The sequence below is a fragment of the Periplaneta americana genome, chromosome 16, assembly GCF_040183065.1.
Source record: "Periplaneta americana isolate PAMFEO1 chromosome 16, P.americana_PAMFEO1_priV1, whole genome shotgun sequence".
Taxonomy (NCBI): Eukaryota; Metazoa; Arthropoda; class Insecta; order Blattodea; family Blattidae; genus Periplaneta; species Periplaneta americana.
Genome location: NC_091132.1, coordinates 175,117,458 through 175,140,154, shown reverse-complemented (window position 1 = coordinate 175,140,154; position 22,697 = coordinate 175,117,458). Strand labels below are relative to the sequence as shown.

General features: G+C 34.5%; 1 protein-coding gene across 11 annotated transcripts in view; it reads left to right on the top strand.

Moving 5' to 3' along the window:
- LOC138691991 (zinc finger protein OZF-like) overlaps nucleotides 1-22,697 on the top strand; it is a 95,152-nt gene that overhangs the window by 63,884 nt on the left and 8,571 nt on the right. For 5 of the 11 annotated variants that reach the window (XM_069814720.1, XM_069814721.1, XM_069814723.1 and 2 more), the window contains 2 exons: nucleotides 3,022-3,104; nucleotides 7,412-8,400. In XM_069814720.1, coding sequence (XP_069670821.1) covers nucleotides 3,022-3,104; nucleotides 7,412-8,057 — 729 coding nt within the window. In that variant the 3' untranslated portion in view covers nucleotides 8,058-8,400. Of the gene's footprint in view, nucleotides 1-3,021; nucleotides 3,105-7,411; nucleotides 8,401-10,845; nucleotides 11,766-12,008; nucleotides 12,210-18,293; nucleotides 18,414-19,707; nucleotides 19,826-20,676; nucleotides 20,775-20,960; nucleotides 21,096-22,697 lie in introns of those variants that run through there. The other 6 variants (XM_069814717.1, XM_069814709.1, XM_069814715.1 and 3 more) reach the window with 5 other exon arrangements.

The window sequence follows — 22,697 nt, the reverse complement described above, 5'->3', positions numbered from 1 at the left end:
TTTTGTAAAACGTTTCTACATTGTCGCAGTACATAGGCGGAACACTATGTATGGACCTATCATATTATATATGTGGTAAATCAAATATTGAATAATTATTAATTAGCAGTTATAACTGTATATCGAAGTTTTTCATACTATTTTATTCATAACTTCATGTTACTGTTTTGGTACGTTCCATTAGACGTTTGTCATAAACCCAGAAAATAAAGCCTTATTTTTACCGTGTGAGCAAAACATATGTGTATCTTATCTGTCGCCTTCCATACAAGATAAGACATGTCGGTGCTCCTATTTATTACGAGCGTATCACGACCGATCTTACCTTACTCGAGCATGCGACAGAGTTCAAGTGAGCGATTTAACTCCAATGCAGCTCTCTGGTAGGGTGAACCAGCCATGGCAAGATTCCTAACCACACTCACGATGACTGGTTCATATGTAACGACATTTTCATACATGGAGAGTTCGTTCCACGCTTTTGCGGTTAGTATTGCTTAATGATGTACCTACCGAATTCACAATTCATGTTCCAAATGACGTCCTTGTGATATCTGGCAGGCTGCACATCTGAAGACATGTCCAGCAACTCGTTGGAGTTTGTTCTCCGAAATGGTTCGAATTTCATGCCAGATAATTTGAGTTCAAGTGATTGTGGTTTATTCCCGTAAACTTTACTTTTCAATGTACCCCATAAATAAAAATCGCAAGGATTTAAGTCTGGCGATCGAGCAGGCCATAATCAATGACTTACCACCCTGTCATCAAACGCTTCCTGAATGGCAGTCATTGACACATGAACAGTGTGAACTGTGCCATTATCCTCCATGAAATAACTGTACAACTTTTCGTCCTCAGAAAGAGTATGTATGAACTTTATGATTTTTACTTTCGCAAATCGCACGGAAGACTGAATTTACAGTCATGCCTATGAAGACATAATACATCCACGGTCAGATTTGTACCTTTCCTGCACTCCTTGAACGTAAATCGATATGGTTTCGATATCAGAAACACGTACTTTGTTACTAATATCTACAGTCTAGATGAAGAGTTTATAAACATCACAAAAACTATTGAAACTTATCAACTGTTCTCCGCACACTCACTCGGAGTTCTCGATGATGTTGCCGAGGTTCTTATATGAAGCACAATTCCACGATTGCTTTTAGAAATGATGTCACAGATCACTGATTTAATTTGTCCAGCAAATAAATATGGTGGAACAGTTGTTCATATGGGCTATTCCATATGAAATCGATCAGTAAGAAACCTCGCATTTTTTTAATACTCTAATTTTTTCCCTATTTATACCAGGTGCTGAGGACAGTGCATTTTCAAAAATATACTATCAAAAGTTAAACGGTTTTCGACAAATTTAGTGTATTTTATAAAAACAAGCCTCTTTCAGTGCTCAGAACTCTGGAACCATTTACTGCAGAACATTGAACGGAAGCTTATTTTGAAGCTGACATTTGGTAGGTTATGTTAAGAGGTAATCCTTATTTTTATTGTATACAGAAAGACAGATAATCTGATATTACCTACTTTCAGGCTTTTTGCCAATTTGTAAAAATGTAAAAAATATTGAGAAAAAAACCTTGCATTATTAAAAGGGATTCGGTATTGTTTGCTTAGTGGCTCGGCAATAAGTTTCGAGGGTATTAAATAGATTATTTTCACACACCCGGACATGAACGGCGCAGTACCGCACACACTGGTCGAGAGATGAAGATAAGCGAGCGTTGGGAGTCATTTTACTTCTGTGTTTATGAAAACCTGTGATAAAGCTAGCCCAGCTATGCGCTACTAGACGACACATCACGTGTTTATGTCTCCTGGCCTTGCTTGCCTCGGCTAGCTCCCGTCTCACAGTCAGCTGGTTAGTTCACGCGCGTACTATTTATTTTCTTTATTTGATATTTTCAATACTTTCTTATCAACGTGCCATCAGTAAAAAATATGTGTTTATTTGTACTTTCAATGCAGAATCTAACCGTATATTTTTAAAATATTTTTTCGTGGTCCAAGGCGTCTAAATTTCTCCATTTCCATAAAAAGTAAGAAAAACTGTTTACATGTCAATATAAACTTTAACATCTCAGCATCAAAATAAAGCATGATTTTGATCATTGTGTGAAAGGGTTTCGGAGCCACAACAGTTTAAAGTTGCTAATTTTATGAAAATACGATAAATTTAAATACTTTATGCTCGACCATATCGAAATGTAGTAATTATACACCTAGTAGCAGACCTTCAATGCATGTCATTAAAGTACACCTACTCATTAAAGGTCAGGTCTTTCAGCCAATGACGGCTCAGCTTACAACTGTTCAGCCAATGACAGGTCAGCTTTCTACCGTTATAAAACCGCAAGTATCGATTATTCTCGGATAAGCAATCGAAAGAGAATTAGCGAAAAGTCACGGAGGCTGGAAATCCAATACTGTCGCAGAAAGTTATGTTCTGTTACTATAATAATTAGCGTTAATTGTAAATAATATTGAAATAAATTCAATTTGTCATCCCGTTTTTCAATGTCTAATTTAATTTCAATGTTATCTCTGTAGTAGGTTCTTATGGCCTAGCAAGGTCAATGTGGACATCTGTTCCTCGGAAAAAATCAATACTTTCGCGTCCCTGCATGTCTCACAACATACGGGACATTGCTAAAAAAATTAATAATATCAAGTTAGAAATATGGTCGAGCATAAAAAGTCGTATGAAACTCGCCTATAATGGTAATTAAGAAGCTCGTATGAAAATTATGAAATTCGTTTGCGCTCGTTTCATAAATATCCGTACTCACTTCTTAATTACTATCATTATAGGCTCGTTGCATAATTTACTATTAAATTTAAACACTATGAAGTTCTGATGCCTTAAACTTTGCACAAAGCATTGTATCACAGTTTTCAACGGACAGAAAAAGTTTCATTGTATTTAAAAATCGCAAGGTCAATTTTCTTTATATTTCGGTCGACTTGAGATGGAATAGCCCGTATGCTCTTATATTCCAGGAAGAGGCATGGGACTTGGACATAGTCAAGGAGGAGTTGGAGCAGGAAGTGATAACAGAGGCGGACGAAGCCTTGGATGAGAGGTGGGTGTAATGTGGAGCCTTCACTTTGACTTGCTTTAGCTGCTTCGTTTAAATTAGAACATAGTGTATAAAATCCTCACGTCTTAGCATTTTCCTCTCTCAAGTATTGTAGTACTTAACTTCTGAAATGTACAAGTCTGTAACTAGGTCCCGATAAGGCAGGCATTTACTTGTTTGTTTATTTATGCCCAATCACAGTACCCAGTACAATATTATAGTTATTTATACAATTCAAATAGAAAAAAATACATGAAATAAGAGATAATACAAATTATAAATTAAAATATTAAAAAATTCCGTAAATGAAGAAATAAGTATAAGATGTAAAATGAGTAAACGAAGACTGTTTATTTCTTTATTTCGTTATATATTTGTTATTTATTTATTTATTTATTTATTTATTTATTTATTTATTTATTTATTTAGTTAGTTAATTTTTGTTTCATTAAGTTCTATTAATTTTTATGTGATTAATTTGAATTTCATTATTATTCATTTATTAATTTTAATTCAGTTATTTATTTATTTATTTAGTTCGTATTTATTTTTTACTTCATATATTCTATTCGCTCCTTAATATGTATTTCATTAATTTTTATTTATTTCATTGTTTTATTTGTTGATTTTCATTTTTTCTTCTTCTTTCTTGAATTGATTTTATTTTTATTTAGTTTTAAATTTGTAATTTATTTTTTTTATTAACTTTCTGATTTTTTATTTTACTTTTTTTATTTACTTTTTATTTTTTTTTAATTTATATTCATTTATTTTTATTGATTTTATTATTTTCTGTAGTTATTTAGTTAATAAATTAGTTATTTTGTTATTACATGGTTATTTATTTGTTTAATTGACTTTCATGTAGCCCGGGTTCGAATCCCAGTCGGGGCAAGTTACCTGGTTGAGGTTTTTTTCCGTGGTTTTCCCTCAACCCAATACGAGCAAATGCTGGGTAACTTTCGGTGCTGGACCCCGGACTCATTTCACCGGCATTATCACCTTCATATCATTCAGACGCTAAATAACCTAGATGTTGATACAGCGTCGTAAAATAACCCGATCAAATTAAAAAGATTGACTTTGATTTAATTTTTGCTGATTTATTTATTTTTTATTCCAATTATTTATTCAATTTTTTATTTGTTTGTAGTAAGTCAATGCCACAATTACAATACACTGTAAAGATTACAGTTACTTATTCCATAAAAGAATAAAATAAAAAAATTCCTGCAAAAAATGTATAAATACAGAAATAAATAGAATTAAAGAAAATTTAAAAGTTGATAAATACAGATATAAGTACAAAATGTAAAATATACAGACGTGGACAAATTATTAACAAAATTGACGTTTTTTTTATGATAATTCTGTTTACAAAATTTGACTTTTCAATTTAGACTACAGTTGACAATTTTGCATATTTCTATCATTACAATAGATAGAAATATGCAAAAATGTCAACTGTAGTAATTGAAGAGTCAAATTTTGTAAAAATATATAATAAAAATCTTCAGTTTTGCTAACAATTTGGAAATATCCAAAATGTAAACTGTAGTCCAAATTGAAGTGTCAAATTTTGTAAAAAAATATGCAAAAATCTTCAATTTTGCTAATAATTTAGAAATACGCAAAAATGTGAACTATAGTCTAAGCTGAAGAATCATATTTTGTAAAAATATGTAATACAAATCTTCAATTTTGCTAATAATTTGTCCACGTCTGTATAAAAGAAGAAGACAGAGTAACACGTAGATACTTACCAATATTATTTTATATCAGCTACCTTCAATACTATAATAAATCCTGAAATCTTGAATCCATATTTTACACAATTCATTGAATTTAGAACACATATTTAACAGTGGTGAATATCTGTTGAGGTGCTTGATTTCGTGTATTGTAACAATTTCTAAATTTTGATGTAACGCCAAGATGAGAAGGCTACAGCTTCTGAAAGCCTCTACTGCACACTTTCATAATTATGCCTCCCATTGCGGTGAAAGACTGCGAATGATCTTACATCTACTACCTACAGAATTCCAACATGTCGAAGATTGTATTATAAGTGAACGAGCCTCAGGTTTCAGTTTAAAAGAATTATAAACCATTTTAATTCTTCACCTTCGGCACATTGTCTGCCATTTAAATATACTGTTTCTAATTACAACCATATTTACTGGGATGTTTTTCTTCTGAATGTTTTAATTTAATACTATGTTTGACGCCATTTAACCTCTTTAAAATCAGCAAGCAAGGTTTAGTACATTATGCAACGAGTCTATAATGATAGTAATTAAAACGCAAGTATGTTTGTTCATGAAATGAGCGCAAGCGAGTTTCATAATTTTCACACGCGCGTCTTAATTACCATTATAGGCAAGTTTCATACGACTTTTTATGCTCGACCATATTTCTAACTTGAAATTATTCAGACGTATTGATTTTATTTGTATCTGACTCAAGATCGGAAGTGACCTTGTACATAGCTCGTAAATTGTGAGGTGTACGCAGACGCGAATGTATTGATTTTTTCCAAGGAACAAAAATGTCATTGACCTTGATGTAGAGAATAACATGAACTAATTTTGGTATAACCTGGAAATTGATTTAGAATTGAAAAACGAGATGACAAATTTAATTTATTTGAATATTATTTACAATTAACGCTAATTATTATAGTAACAGAACATAACCTTCTGCGACAGTATTGGATTTCCAGCCTCCATGACGTTTCCCTTGTTATCTTTCGATTGCATATCCGAGAATTATCGAAAACCTGAACTTTAATGAATAGGTGTACTTTAATGACATGCATTAATTACTGCTACCAGGTGTATAATTATTACATTTCGGCATGGTCGAGCATAAAAATGTTTACTTGTGTTTTATATGTGTTTTTATCTTTATATCCTTTCACTTACGTTCAATTGTACTTGTTTGTTAGTAAATTACATCACCTGAAGATGACTTACATAAAAAAGTTGAAAATATTCTTGATGCATATTTTAATATGTTGTAATTGATGTAACAGAATCTACTTCTGCTGCCATAACTTGATAAGTGATAGGCTGAAAATAAAACAAACTATTTGATATTATAATTCACGAACTTATCTGAACTCTGAATATGACATTTAAATTTGGGGTTATAACTACACTATATTTTGTACTCGCTTATCATTGCATAGCTATAATTGAGAACATGTTTGATTTTATTGTGAACCGGAGTGTTTTAATTTTGCAATTCTCGTAATTAAATTATTTGTGCATGTTAAGACTGTGATTAATATTTAATTGTGTGGTTGATGATATGTCGAAGGAGAGACTATATAAGCAGAAGAAATAAACACAGGAAGAAAAAAATTGTCGCATAAGAATTTGGAACAGCAAGCTTTTGACACAGTCTAGTATATACAGTCACGAAGCTTGGGATGATTTTTTTGCATTTCTCGCGATAGCTTGATCACGAAGGGCGGCGTTTCAACCATATAAGTTAATTGGAATGCATAAAGCGTGACATATATTTCCCTAAAATGTAGTGTAATTGCATTAATAAAATTTAAAACAATGATTATGAGACATTTCAGACATAATTCCTTGCGAGTTAAGGTGTAATATTCTTTTGGTGTGAAAATTACGTTGTTCGTATGTGTAATACTTGCCTTTATTTCGATTAAATATTGCGAAATTCTTGTACATTCATTTATGCACGATTCAATAATTTTCAGTTGCATTGCATGGATATTTAGATATGTTGAAATTATAGGTTATGTTTACTGTTCCAGTTGCCCCTTTCTGTTTAATTTTAGTGGTCTCCAATGCCCTGCCACTACATATGCATGTTATGTCATATGGATACTATAGGTTATGTTTACTATATATAACTTATATTCGTATATTGTTATTAAACATAATGTCATGTATGACATCCGTCACATTCTATTTGTCTGTATTTCAATACTACAATTGAGTACTCAATTATACCTACTACCTAAGAGACGAAGCAACACAATCGCACGTACACTAATTTCATAGGAGTGATATGGTAAATTTTCTGTCTACAATTAAGGAAGGTAGATGTGCTAAATTAAAATCACAATATAAATTCGTTTTTATTGAACTAGTGGTTAGCAACTATCTGTGGATGCATATTTACTACGTATTGAGCTTCGTAACTGTGTATACTAGACTGTGCTTTTGACTTCAGTGTAACTCGATTCTCATTGGTATAGTGCCATTGAGCTCGTTCATTGGCTGAAAATATTCAAGTGGGATTATCTTCACAAATTTGGCACCTTTTGATTGCAGCTGCTTGAATGCTGGAAAGATTGAAACACTACAGGAAAAGAACACAAGCGATGGGAATTGTGTGTCAGAGAATCCAGCGAGTAAAGGCACCATTCATCCTCAGGTTTACAGAAAATCACGTAGAAGAGAGATCAACGTGCAGCCAGACTCACGCGAACACGTGAAAGAAAAGCCAGGGCAGTGTGATATATGTGGCAAGATCTTTTTGACACGCAGGAAACTTTCAGTGCATTTGTACACGCACAAACGCGAAAGTAAATTGAAATGCGATACATGTGGCAAATGTTTCAGATTGCCTTCACGTCTCAAAGTCCACATACGTACGCACACAGGTGAAAAACCATTCAAATGCGATACATGTGGGAAATATTTCAGAATTGTTTCACTTCTCAAACACCATATACGTACGCACACAGGTGAAAAGCCATTCAAATGTGATACTTGTGGCAAGAATTTCACACAAAAAGAATTTCTTAGAGTTCACGTTCGTACTCATACTGGTGAAAAGCCATACAAGTGTGAGAACTGTGGGAAATTTTTCCGTAATTTTGGTAATCTCAGAGGTCACTTACGAGTGCACACGGGGGAAAAACGTTTCAAGTGCTTAATATGTGGGAAGCGTCTTGCAACAACAAGGAATTATTAAATCCATGTACGTAGCCATAGTGGCGAAAAACCATTCACATGCAACGTTTGTGGTAAGGGTTTTTCTTCATCGCAAGCTTGTAAAGTGCACATACGTTCTCACACTGGTGAAAAGCCATACAAGTGCGATTATTGTTGGAAATGTTTCACCTCGTGGGGTGCTCGAGCAGCCCATATCCGTACGCATACAGGTGAAAAACCATATAAGTGCCCCACGTGTGGAAGACTTTTCATGAGATATGATTGTTGGAAAGTTCATACTCGTGGCCATACTGGATTGAAGCCGTTTAAGTGTGACTTCTGTGGCAAATGTTTCACACAATCTTTCACTCTCAAGATCCACGTAACTAAACACATTACACAAATTTAGTCACAAGGAATGATTGCAAGAAATTCTGAAGTCGGAACGCCGAAAAAGAATTCCGAAGCAAACACTACGAGAAGTATTTTAAAAGCGAGGGCTTCAAAAAGTCGTTCTGATGCAAAGATTGCGAAAGTGCATTGGTATAATTTAATTTATTTTCTCTCTCCCTGTTATTTATACTCGCTTTAGAATCTCTGGTCATATCGCGAGTTAATCTTTTGTGTGAAATCCGAAGTTCTGTGTACTATAGGTGAGACTGGTTGTGAAGTGCACGGTGAATGTATATGTATTACTGATTTCTTATTAATATGATTTCGGTGGTGAATGAGGCTAGTGATATCCAGGGATGTTGTGGCCCGAATTTCCTGACATTTGCCTTACGGTTGAGGGAAAATCCTGAAAAACCTCTACCAAGAAATGCAACCCGACCGGGAATCGAACCCGGGCCTTCTGCTTAAGAGACCAGCATATATATATATATATGTTTCCGATTTATCGTCTATATTACGTTGGTAATTAGGATTCGTATGATTTAATATTAAAATTTATTTTGTCTGGTAACATGAAATTCATTGTACGATGAAAGAGTAATGGAACGGAGAAAAATTCTTTCCGGCGCCGGGATTTGAACCCGGGTTTTCAGATCTACATGCTGATGCTTTTTCCACTAAGCCACACCGGATATCCATCCTGGTGTCGGACAGAGTCGTCTCAGTTTAAGTTCCAACTCTTGGGTTCCCTCTAGTGGCCGCCCTCTGCACTACGTCATAGATATCTATGAACGTAGGACCGAAGTCCACACACGTGCTGAGGTGCACTCGTTATGAGTGACTAGTTGGCCGGGATCCGAGTGATTTACGCATATCATACATATTATTTTAATGTACCGAAGTACAAATGATATTTTCATGCAGATATACTGCGTCATCATACGATGAAATAGTAATGGAATGGAGAAAAATTCTCTCAGGCACCGGGATTTGAACCCGGGTTTTCAGTTCTACGTGCTGATGCTTTATCCACTAAGCCACACCAGAAACCCATCCTAGTGTCGGACAGAATCGTCTCAGTTTAAGTTCCAACTCTTGGGTTCCCTCTAGTGGCCGCCCTCTGCACTACATCATAGGTGACTATGAACGTAGGGCTGAAGTCCACACATGTGCTGAGGTGCACTCGTTATGAGTGACTAGTTGGCCGGGATCCGTTCCATTACTCTTTCATCGTATGATGACGCAGAACATCTGCATGGAAATATCATATGTACTTCGGTACATTAAAATAATATATATGAAATTCATTGGTTTAATTAACGAAACAGTTTACGATTCACGAGACCTAACTAAAACTGTAGTTTGATCACGTGAAATGATTAGGACGAATTCCGAAAACAGTACACCGCTTTAAAATGTATAACTTACTTAAAATACTTTCCTCTCTTGGACATTTAATAGAAAATCTGAACACGAAAGAATATCATTAAAATGTCAATATATTTACATGCTTGTTTCATACGAGGTAGGTGTATAAGTTATTTCTTATTTAACTACACATACCTGAATATAGAGTTAAATTGGTATCGCAACGAAACAGAACTTAATTGTGTATTGATATTAAGATTAATACCAATAGCATATTACTAATTAATTCACAAGCCTAGATACTTGCATTTTCATCAGTTTACTTTACTGCAAACCGAAGTTATTGATGCCAACATAACAGTTAGAAAATAACTGCCAGTTGTAGTATTTGTCATTACCCGAAATTCGAAACGAAGTTTGTAAAAGAAAATTCAACCGGAGAGCTAGAAAATCACTATAATCCACTAGCATATGTAGTAATAGGGGAAAAATGGTTAGTTTTCACACTTAGAGTATTAAGTAAGCTGACCTGGAGTATATGTCACGCAATGTATATCAGCAAAAAGAAGGGGAGGGGGGATAGCTTTGCTTTGGTGTAGAATATCTGGCAAAATACTACTTTTAGTTGATATTGAATGAAGTTTTGACTACTAAGTAAGTGCTTTTTAGAAAGAAATTTCTCATTTGTATAACAGTAAAAATATTTGTTGCACCCTACTATGTGAAACAATGCAGACATGTATTACCACTTTACATTTTTGTAAGCATTCCGTGTTTAAGAGGAGAATGACTTGAAAAAATCGAATAAATATCAATTTTTTAAAACTGGCGCTGTCTCATTGTTCTTTTGTGAACAAGTAGATGTATAGATTATATATTTTTTTTCTCTTTATAATGTCCAAAAGAGTATTTAAGTAAAAGTATGCATATGTCAGGACATTTAAAAGTGGGCGTCACCCTTGCTTATTTGAGTATTGTTAAGTTTTCTTCCTTTTGCTTATTACTTTTCACAGTTTTGGTTTTTTTTTTTTTTTTTTTTGTAGTGTGTGGCTACAATTCATAATATCGTTGCTCTTTTGTCAGCTGTTAACGTCTTGCCAGGTTTTTTGAACAATATCATTGTACTGACCAGCATCGACTCTGGTAAGGTTTTAGATGTTTACTGCCTTACTTAGGGCCTGTCTCAAAGCTACATTTTCAGCTGAAGTGAACTAGATTGTTGACTAAATAGCCGGATGTGACATCAGAAGTTATGATCCAAAGCTACATAGTGCATAGCAATCAAGTCCGTACTAGCTAGTAAAAGAAAGTGCTTGCTTGATTGATGACTTGTTCACTAAACAAACATGGATACCTCATCAGCAATTGGGGTTATGAAATCTGAAAATGCTTTGGAAGTGAAATAATGTAAATATAATGTAGAATAACACGTTAACTTTGAACACTGACATTGTTAGTACATTCTGTACAATGTTTTAAACATTATTGTAATATATTAAACCCTCATCTTTTCCACATAACTCGTAATGAAACTGCATTAGGACACTGCCTTCTTAATTCAGTGCTGCACCGTGATGTCATGGTTTTTAGAAAAATAGTCTATGAAGAAGGCCATGTTTCAAGCATGCATTTCCAAAGCTCCCTAGTGTGTAGTTTACAAGTCACCTAGTTGCTAGTCACTAGTGTCTAGTTTGGACTTGAGCTTTGAGACACGGCCTTAGATTATATTTTTTTTTTCTCTTTATAATCTCCAAAAGAGTATTTAAGTAAAAGTCTGCATATGTCAGGACATTTAAAAGTGGGCGTCACTCTTGCTTATTTGAGTATTGTTAATTTTTGTTCCTTTTCCTTATTACTTTTCACAGTTTAGGTGTATTTTTTTTTGTAGTGTGTGGCTACACTTCATAATATCGTTGCTCTTTTGTCAGCTGTTACGTCTTGCCAGGTTCTTTGAACAATATCATTGTACTGATCAGCATCGACTTTGGTAAGGTTTTAGATGTTTACTGCCTTACTAAATATTGTGCCATATGGATAAACGCTACTTATGTCCCAACCACTATAGGAACTTGATAAAATTCCTTGAAAATGCCTTGAACTTATAGTATTGATTAGTAGAAATCGATGTGACCACTGGGAGACCTGTAAGTCTATCCAACCCGCCCTAAATATGTACCTTACTTATATACGAAAATCGTCGTGCGTGAATGAACTTTTTTTTAAATTTTAGGATCATGTATCACAAAACCTACTCATGTTAGAGTCACAATTTTTCGTGGACCCCAAGTCATGGCTGGACGACGGAAACTGGAAACCAGGAATGACGAGGAGACAACGGCGGAGGACGTGGCGGCGGCAAGGGGGGAGATTGAGGCGGTTGTGGCGGCCACAGCGGAAACAACAGGGATCAGCAGTATTATGTCCTGTAATAGTAAGTATTTTGTATTCGACAAATAATGGAGAAAAAATGGGAGTATAAGGGTATAGTGCATCAGTTATTCATAGATTTCAAAAAGGCATATGACTCGGTTAAGAGAGAAGTTTTATATGATATTCTTATTGAATTTGATATTCCCAAGAAACTAGTTCGATTAATTAAAATGTGTCTTAGTGAAACGTACAGCAGAGTTCGAATAGATCAGTCTCTGTCAGATGCATTTCCAATTCACTGTGGGCTAAAGCAAGGAGATGCACTATCACCTTTACTTTTTAACTTTGCTCTAGAGTACGCCATTAGGAAAGTCCAGGATAACAGAGAGGGTTTGGAATTGAACGGGTTACATCAGCTGCTTGTCTATGCGGATGACGTGAATATGTTAGGAGAAAATCCACAAACGATTAGGGAAAACATGGGAATTTTACTTAAAGCAAGTGAAGAGATAGGTTTGGAAGTAAATCCCGAAAAGACAAAGTATATGATTATGTCTCGTGACGAGAATATTGTAGGAAATCGAGATCTAAAAATTGGAAATTTATCTTTAGAAGAGGAGGAAAAATTCAAATACCTGGGAGCAACAGTAACAAATATAAATGATGCTCGGGAGGAAATTAAACACAGAATAAATATGGGAAATGCGTGTTATTATTCGGTTGAGAAGCCTTTATCATCTAGTCCGCTGTCAAAAAATCTGAAAGTTAGAATTTATAAAACAGTTATATTACTGGTTGTTCCTTATGGTTGTGAAACTTGGACTCTCACTTTGAGAGAGAAACATAGGTTAAGGGTGTTTGAGAATAACGTGCTTAGGAAAATATTTGGGGCTAAAAGGGATGAAGTTACAGGACAAAGGAGAAAGTTACACAACACAGAACTGCACGCATTGTATCCTTCACCTGACATAATTAGGAACATTAAATCCAGACGTTTGAGATGGGCAGGGCATGTAGCACGTATGTGCGAATCCACAAATGCATGAAGAGTGTTAGTTTTGAGGGCGGAGGGAAAAAGACCTTTGGGGAGACCGAGACGTAGATGGGAGGATAATATTGGAATGGATTTGAGGGAGGTGGGGTATGATGATAGAGACTGGATTAATCTTGCTCAGGATAGGGACCGATGGCGGGCTTATGTGAGGGCGGCAATGAACCTCCGGGGTTCCTTAAAAGCCAGTAAGTAAGTAATGGTTAGTCTTTAATAGTGCTGCAGGTCAATCAGTTGAATTCTGGAACCTAGGAGATTCGCACAATCATGGCTTTCCAGCATAATCCTGACGTCATAATAGGAACGGAATCATGGCTTTCCAGCGAAGTAGCAGACTCGGAAGTATTTAGAAACGATTATGTAACATACAGACGCGACCGTGTAGGATTTATATGTGTAAAAGAGTGTTTGCAGAGCGCTGAAAATTTTAAAGACTCAGAATTCGAAATGTTGGGTGTAGACATAGCGAATGATTATTCACGAAACATATTATACGTCATCGGTTTATACAGAACTCCGAAAGAAGGCTTGGATGTAATGTGTAAAATAAGAGATGTTGGAAAATAGACACATTCGCGGCCAATATGTTATCGTGCGGCAGACCTAAACTTGCCCCAGGTAAACTGGCAGGGTACAATAGAGGGAGGGATGTGTCAAGCCCAGTCATTAGTAAACGCATTCATCTGGAAACATAACTTAATACAAGTAACAGATAGGGCGGCAAGGGATCCGATGGAAATATCATATGCATGGAAATATCATATGTACTTCGGTACATTAAAATAATATATATTATATGCGTAAATCACTCCGTGATTTAAGACGGCGCTTATTCCGTCGGATCCCGGCCAAATAGTCACTCATAACGAGTGCACCTCAGCACATGTGTGGACTTTAGTCCTACATTCATAGACATCTATGACGTAGTGCAGAGGGCGGCCACTAGAGGGAACCCAAGAGTTGGAGCTTAATCTGAGACGATTCTATCCGACGCCGGGATTTTATCCGGTGTGGCTTAGTGGATAAAGCATCAGCACGTAGAGCTGAAAACCCGGGTTCAAATCCCGGCGCCGGAGAGAATTTTTCTCCATTCCATTACTCTTTCATCGTATGATGACGCAGAATATCTGCATGGAAATATCATATGTATTTCGGTACATTAAAATAATATATTTAATTATTCAGGTAATCTTTTCGTACTTTGATTTTATTTGTAATTGTAATTGTAAATTTAATACTAATTGCAATTTTATTGTTCATATTGTAGTTGGAATCTCCTGGTAGAAGGGCAGAGAAGGCCTCACGGCCTTATCTCTACCAGGTTAAATAAATAAATACTAAATACTAATACTAAAATTTATTCGATTTTTGTGAAAATAATTTAGTACTGTATGTTTATATATTTGCTCAATTTTTAGTACTTGGAATTCAGAATAAATAAATTGTGTCGGATAATCAAGTGGTTTATGCAGAGAAATTTTGATGATACGTTTTTGTAGTAATATTAATGGAGTTAGGATAGTCTTTGCCATTCCACTCCATCAGGGCGACAAGGGGAGGTTCGTTACTAGACATAATTCTTTTAAGACCCTCAGAAATAGTCGCAGGTATTGAAGTGATTCCAGGTATTAGTGACCACGACGCGGTAATTCTTGAAATATTATGGAATGCTAAGTACAAGCAAAGCGGAAAAAAGAACAAAAAATCTTGCAATATAACAAAGCAGACAGAGAAGGCTTCCGAAATTGTCTTAGAGAAAAGTACTCATCATGGGTAGTAAAGGGCAGTAGTGTAGAAGAATGCTGGGCGGAGTTCAAGCAGATTATATTAACAGGAATACACAAACGATTAAACGGTTAAACGATTATCAAACAATCCCAATCCGAATTATTATAATAAATACATATGGAAACTAAGAAGAACTATTAGCTTTGCTAGAAGCAATCAAATGGTGTAGTCAGTCTGGTTATAGCGCTTGCGTTCACAGTGGCTTGCAGTCAGCAGTAATATCAATTAATGATAAATATAACACTAACATTATAGCCTCAGAGATAAGAACTTTAATAATGAAAAGTGCCGTCCATATTTGTATAACTTGGGTCAGAGGGCATACTGGGATAGTTGGAAATGAGAGAGCCGATGAATTGGCAAAGATGGCAGCCAACTCTGATGTGCCACTGTCGTACAATTTATGTCCGCTATCCTATATCAAAAAAGTAGCCAAAGAACATTATATACAAGAATGGAACGAAAGATGGGTCAATAGTGATAAGGGAATTCTTACAAAAGAGCTATATTTTCCAACGGTCTATGATCGTAATAAATGTAAAGTAATAACGCCAAATTTCGTACTGACAGTTTTTGACTGGGCATGGAAAATTCGGGGAATACTTACATAAATTCCATATTAAAAACGATGCAACTTGCACTTGTGGGGAGGAATCTCAAGATGTCAAACATGTATTATATGATTGTCCAGTCTTTTGCCGTGAAAGATACGAGCTTGAGTTGTTACTGAACACTTTAAACTATACATTTACCAAACCGTTAACCAATATACTTACCAACTCCAAATCATATAAGTATTTCATGTCCTTCTTGAATAGAATATTCGTGAAACTGTGAAATGTTAAATTATTCCGGGGGAAAAAAAATCGTATTAGTTCTAATCAACTATAATGAAACTGTAAGTCTTCAATTTCACATATTATAATATTGTACTATTGGTTTTAATTTTTATTTTAATTATGCATTTGATTTCTAATTTTGAGCCATTTCTTGTAATACCTGATTATTGCCAATTGTTGTTACTAAATAATGTATTTAATTCTTAAATTTTAAACCATCTCTTGGTATAGATATTTATTGCTTCTAAAATAACATGTTCAATAGCTATTTTATATATATATGTACATAAAAATATTTCTTCCTATAACCATTAGATATAAATATAGAGACATGCCTTGAGGCTTTATGAAACGATCCATTCTTTCATTAAGGTGCATTCTTGTACAAAATTCATGTGAATTTTACCTTGACAACAATTTTGTATTATAATTTTATTATTGTTTGTTACTTATAAAATATATTTTGATGCCAACTACAACCCTAATATACCTCAGGGTGAAATAGGGTTTATTAAATTGTATAATAAAAAAAAAAAAAGAAGAAAACTAAGGAAATCCTACAACCAACGCAAGGAAAGCATTGTAAAACAAACAAAATTCACACAACTATCGAACGAACTGCTTAATGCAAAAAGGAAGTGCAGGAAAATTACCTAAATAATCTTTTCAATGGATGGGGGGAATTTTGTAAATGGCCTATGCGAAGAGATAACGCACGGAAAACTGAAAAATGATCTCAATCAATTTATTGTACAGGATAGCGAAAAAGCAGAAAAACTTAATTCCTATTATGCCACTGTTTTTGGGATGAGGGCAATAATACCTAACTTAGCTTCTGTGGAAAATACGGGTCAGTTTTCTATCAAGCCTAGGGATATAAGGAAAAGGATCTCTAAATTGAAAACTCATAAATCAGTAGGACCTGATGGTATCGCTGGAGACATGATGAAATTGGAAGGAGAAGCCATGATTTCGTATCTAGTACGTGTATTTGAAATATGAGTAAATTAATGGTACTGTCCCGCGAGATTGGAAACATGCAATAGTGGTGCCAATTTATAAGCCAGGGTCTTACATGTTTGCGTACAGTCCACTGTGCACACATATATGAACAATATAACAAGTTGATTTTAAGTGCCTTTTCCATTCTAGCATTCTTTTCCATATGATTTTAGTGGGTGATTTTTCCCCACAGCGATATTAACAAAATTATAATGAAACTATTACAGCCAAATGTACTGTCACGTGCATCTCAGTCTTCGCTTTAGTGTAACTTAAAAAACTAAGAGCCTACATTTTATTACTTATGTGCCTTTTCTCGCTGATCAAAGAATTAAGACCTTTGTTTGTATTTTTTTTAATGAATAAGGGAATGGCTAAGGATTATTATTCCTCTTAAATAGTCATGGCTCTCCGTCGAGTTTAAATCCTAAAATCTCGAATTCAGCGGCATACAGTGTTGCCAACAGTTGCTCATATAATCCCGCTAAATGGCTTTGAAAACCCACGATTTTCTAGCAAATATTTCTAGATTTTAATGTGCTCTTATTAATATTCAACTTACAACAACAATAATAATAATAATAATAATAATAATAATAATAATAATAATAATAATAATAACGGTCAAGATAGAGCATCCACCCGCCAATGTAACGAATATTGGAAACGTTTATAATTTCCAATGTGGCGCTGTAAAGCAATTTTGAACACTTTTATCCAGCCACAACATATTTCAGTTCTTATTGCACTTTCGGTGCTGGACCCCGGACTCATTTCACCGGCATTATCTTCATTTCATTCAGACGCTAAATAACCTAGATGTTGATACAGCGTCGTAAAATAACCCAATAAAATTTTTAAAAAATTTTATTGCACTATATATGTTACCTTTAAAATCCGATAAAACCAGTTTCAACTAGTAAAAATTAGTTTTAAAATGTAGATAGACAGAATGCGTATTTTCGTAAGATCTAGAATCAATGACAGGTTAGGTTTGGTTTGTTTAGGTCGTTTTAGGCTTTAGCAAACAAACCTACACAAACCAAACCTGTCATTGATTCTAGATCTTACGAAAACTCGCTTTCTATTTATCTATATTAGCTTAAACTAGTTTTGACGGATTTCGGGTTTAACGATAACATATATATGGAATTATCGCTACATTAACACATCCATTATTTTACAAAACAAATTAAATGTAATTATGAAAGCCGCCAATAATGCTAATATGAACTTCATTTCAGAACTTAAAAGGTTAATAAACCGCTAGTATTCCCGCTAAGCGGGATAATATAATTTTATCCGCGAGACTGTTATCCAAAAAATCTAGATTTAGCGGCAAAACCGCTGAATTGACAACACTGGTGGCATATCCCAAAGGGCATAATATCCAACATTGCACGGAAAATGCTTATATTGCCTATAATTACGTACAGGAGTTTGAGAAATTAATGTATAATAGACACGGCAGGCTAGATGTAAAACGCCAATTCATTTTTTTTACTTCTCTTGTTTAAGTAGGATTGTTTGTGTCACATAACGATTATATACAAACTGATATTTACCACGGATAATTGCAATACATGTACGTATAATAATAATAATAATAATAATAATAATAATAATAATAATAATAATAATGTATGACTTGAGGCTTTCCCGGCGTTTGATATAGAATAACTCTTCTCGGATTCTCAGCCAGGTGAGTTGGAGATTAGCTAGCCGTCGAAAGCTTGGAAGCTAATCTCCAACTCACCTGGCTGAGAACCCGAGAAGAGTTATTCAATAATAATAATAATGTTCCATATATCACAAAGTACTGATTCCTTGCGTGAGAAATGTTAACGTGCTGTCTACTCCACAAAAAAAAGTTTAAACTCGGTAAATTTCGGTTTGTATCTTTTTTTTTTTTAGGTTATATAACGACGCAGTATCAACTATTAGGTTATTAGCGTCGATGAGCTTGACGATAGCGAAATGGTATTTAGCTTGATAGCCAGAGGATTTGCGATACATTACCTGACATTTGCCTTACGGTTGGGGAAAACTGAAGAACAGATAATCAGCCCAAGGGGTAAACGAAACCACGCCCCAGCGCAGCTCCGGATTTTAGGCAAGTGGCTCAGTCAGCTGAATCTTAAGATTTTTTTTTTTAAATACTAGAAGTATAATCTATTTACGAATTCCTACGTTTCTGTATTGTTTGTCATTAAAATGTGCTTTGTATTTATTGTAATGCACTTTGGTAGCGGAAAATGTAGATCGAGACAACATAAATTAAAAACATGTTTGACTTTTTCTAGGTATAAATCAAGGTAATGGTTATATTATCAGTAATGGGCCGAAGTTGATAAGAGAAATATTGGAATAAAGTAAAATTCGTGAATTACGATATTTTAGGGTGAATATTCTGAAATGGACAAGTATAAACAACAAAAGTGGAAAAAATATATTAGATTTAAATTATGTATTTCTTCTCGCATTGGTTACATTTGCTCCTATTATTGAAGGCCCTGGTATCAGTTGAGCTTAAAAAAGTTATTTTTATGCGAGCTTTTCTAATTAAAAAAAAAAGCCAAGGGATTGTTGTTACCAAAATGGGGACAGTAGTTACATGATAGACTATATAAAGAAGTGAAAATTTGTAAAACAAAAATTGATAAACATAGCCTCTCTAATTATTATTCTCTAAATGAGATAAAACCTAGGTGAATGATAACCATTTTATACTAAAACTCCACACAACACTTTGAATGGAACTGATAAGGTTTCCTTTCTCTTCTCAATTATTTAGCTTCTTTCTCAATCTCCTTTTTCTCTTTTAAACCCAATTTTGATATGTTACTACATCCTCATGCTTTTCTTGTTCTACCTCGAAGACTGTGATAGTCGTCTCTGTACGGGAAAGAAAGAAACAAACAAAAACAGAGGAAGTCCACTGATCCATGTTATTCTACAACACAAACTACGGGCTCAAGCATATGGATTCCAGTGTTGGTAATACTGTATTTGAGATATTCGCACAGTGTTATGGAAGTTTTATTTTTGTTTATGCTCGACCATGCCGAAATGTAGTAATTATACACCTGGTAGCAGACCTTTAATGCATGTCATTTAAGTACACCTACTCATTAAAGGTCAGGTCTTTCAGCCAATGACGACTCAGGTTACAACTGTTCAGCCAATGACAGGTCAGCTTTCTACCGTTATAAAACCGCAAGTATCGATTATTCTCGGATATGCAATCGAAAGAGAATTAGCGAAAAGTCACGGAGGCTGGAAATCCAATACTGTCGCAGAAGGTTATGTTCTGTTACTATAATAATTAGAGTTAATTGTAAATAATATTCAAATAAATTCAATTTGTCATCTCAATGTCTAATTTAATTTCATTGTTATCTCTGTAGGTTCTTATGGCGTAGCAAGGTCAATGTGGACATCTGTTCCTCGGAAAAAATCAATACTTTCGCGTCTGCGCACATCTCACAACATACGGGACATTGCTAAAAATTAATAATATCAAGTTAGAAATATGGTCGAGCATAAAGAGTCGTATGAAACTCGCCTATAATGGTAATTAAGAAGCTCGTATGAAAATTATGTAATTCGCTTGCGCTCGTTTCATAAATATCCATACTCACTTCTTAATTGCCTTCATTATAGGCTCGTTGCATAATGTACTATTAATTTTAGTAAATACGCATTTCTGCATTTTTCTATATCATGACTAGGCCTACTGTAGTTGACAGTATCCTTTCAAATATCAGAAAATTTGTTTATGATCACTGGCATTATGTCGTCTCAACAGCTCACTTTTGGACATTAATCCAATTGATCAACTCTTTCAGTTGTGATGGATGAAATCAAAACGGAACCTGAGGATGACCCACTAGCCTTTAAAATGAGTGACAACAGTAATATGGAAGAGGAAAAACATTTATTACAGGTAAATTGAAAGCCATTCATCATAATTATTTTCATTCGTGGGATTTTTTTACCAGTATAGTATAAAGCAATTACACTAGTCGACAAATTGGAACTTCTTTTCGTGTTTCTGGTGTGTAAATGAATGAATTTACCTAATTTTGGGATAGTTACTATACGTCTTCTTGATTTTATTTGTGTTCTGCAGGAAGGAAAATTGTTGGGCCTCCATGTGAATGGGATAAAGACGGAATGCATGGATCTTAGCCATGATACATCAAAGGTGAAAGTTGAAGAATGTGCACTGCCAATTCCTTTTCTTGTGGTGAAGAATGAAGCTGAGGTGAGATATGGTCTAGTTTCTGTTCTTCTTCTGTTGTAAAGCTGACATTCTGGGCCCTGTTTCATAAAACTGACAAGCCCTACAATCATGATAATTTTACAAAATGTCAGAATATTGCAGCGTTTGTTTTCTGATAATTCTTACTTGGGTTTCACAAATACAATTTGTGAATTGTCAACAGCATTTCAAAAACGTGAAACTGACACATAACTATACATTCAACTGAAAAGCTAGAAAATAAACACACTAGAATATTACGAAATTTATACACTAGCGTAATACATGTTTATAATCCTTGCTTTGTTGTGAAAGTCTTTCTATAGAATAGTACCTCAATAACTTGAGTCCTATAGGAATATCTTATGCGAAGTTTTACCGCTAGATGGCAGGAGCGTTCCATGCAGCGCAACATGTTGTAGGGCTATGTTATGTCATATGCTACAGTTGATTACGTTTTCCCGCTTGTTGGTTTTCTGTGCGTGTCAAAATTATATTTACAATTATTTTGTATAACCTAGTATAATTTAATATAATTCAATATTTTCTTACCTCATAATTTAATTTAATTTACAATAAATAATAACGTAAACCTGTATAATATTGAGCGATTCCCCGAGATGGGTGGGGAAATCTGCAGTGTGCAGAATATAAATACGATTAAATTGAATGTTCATGAACCTAAACGAGAACTTTGAGAACAATATGCACGAATAAAAAAATAGGGAATATCTCGAAAGTGTTATTGTCCTCTTTAATCATTAGTATTTAAGAACCGTACACTAAAAACAGGATATACAGCTACCAATGTGTTTTTTTATAGGGAAGAGACTATCAAGATTGAATTCCTTGTATTTTTTCTGTAGATGCAGATAGATCAAATGCAATTTTTAATAGGATGATATAATATGATCGCAATAGTATCACGATTAGTAGTGTGTTTTGTAGGTTAAGGACATGCAGTTTTGAACACTGTGTGGGATGATTTTGAAAATTTGAACTTAAAACATGGCTTTAATAATTAGGGTACAGTACATTAAAAACATTATTCACGAAATGGATTTCACTACGGATCGTCCTGGATAATAAACATCCCAGTTTATCGAGAGTTTACTGTAGACGTAAACTTCGGAGACTCCTACAACTACTGCATATAATCTAAGCTGACATAGCCCGCTGTCGAGGTTGCATATGTTTTTATTAATTTTTATTTCCTCTTCCAAAATGAAACTGTAGTCAACAATTCCTTACTTGAAGTAGTTACTTTTATTTAATAGCTAGCACTTTCGAGGCCCAATTTAATTACTTACATTTTTTAAGATTTAAAGCATATATTCAGATTATTTCGGGACCTGATTGAAGACAAAAAGCTTTCCGTGGTGTTTACATATACGACCATAACAAGAATTTGCCATTTTTAGTTGTTTTTAAGAGTGTTTAATATACTAATACACTACGTATATCCTCAATGTTTATATACCGAAAAACAAATGCACATGCAAAGTGCATCCCTCAAAGTACAAATGCGCTATCTGTTGGTGCTAGTTCAGGATATCCCTATTGTCCTATTTTCCTTGGATTATCCTTCAAAACTCTTCATTCCTG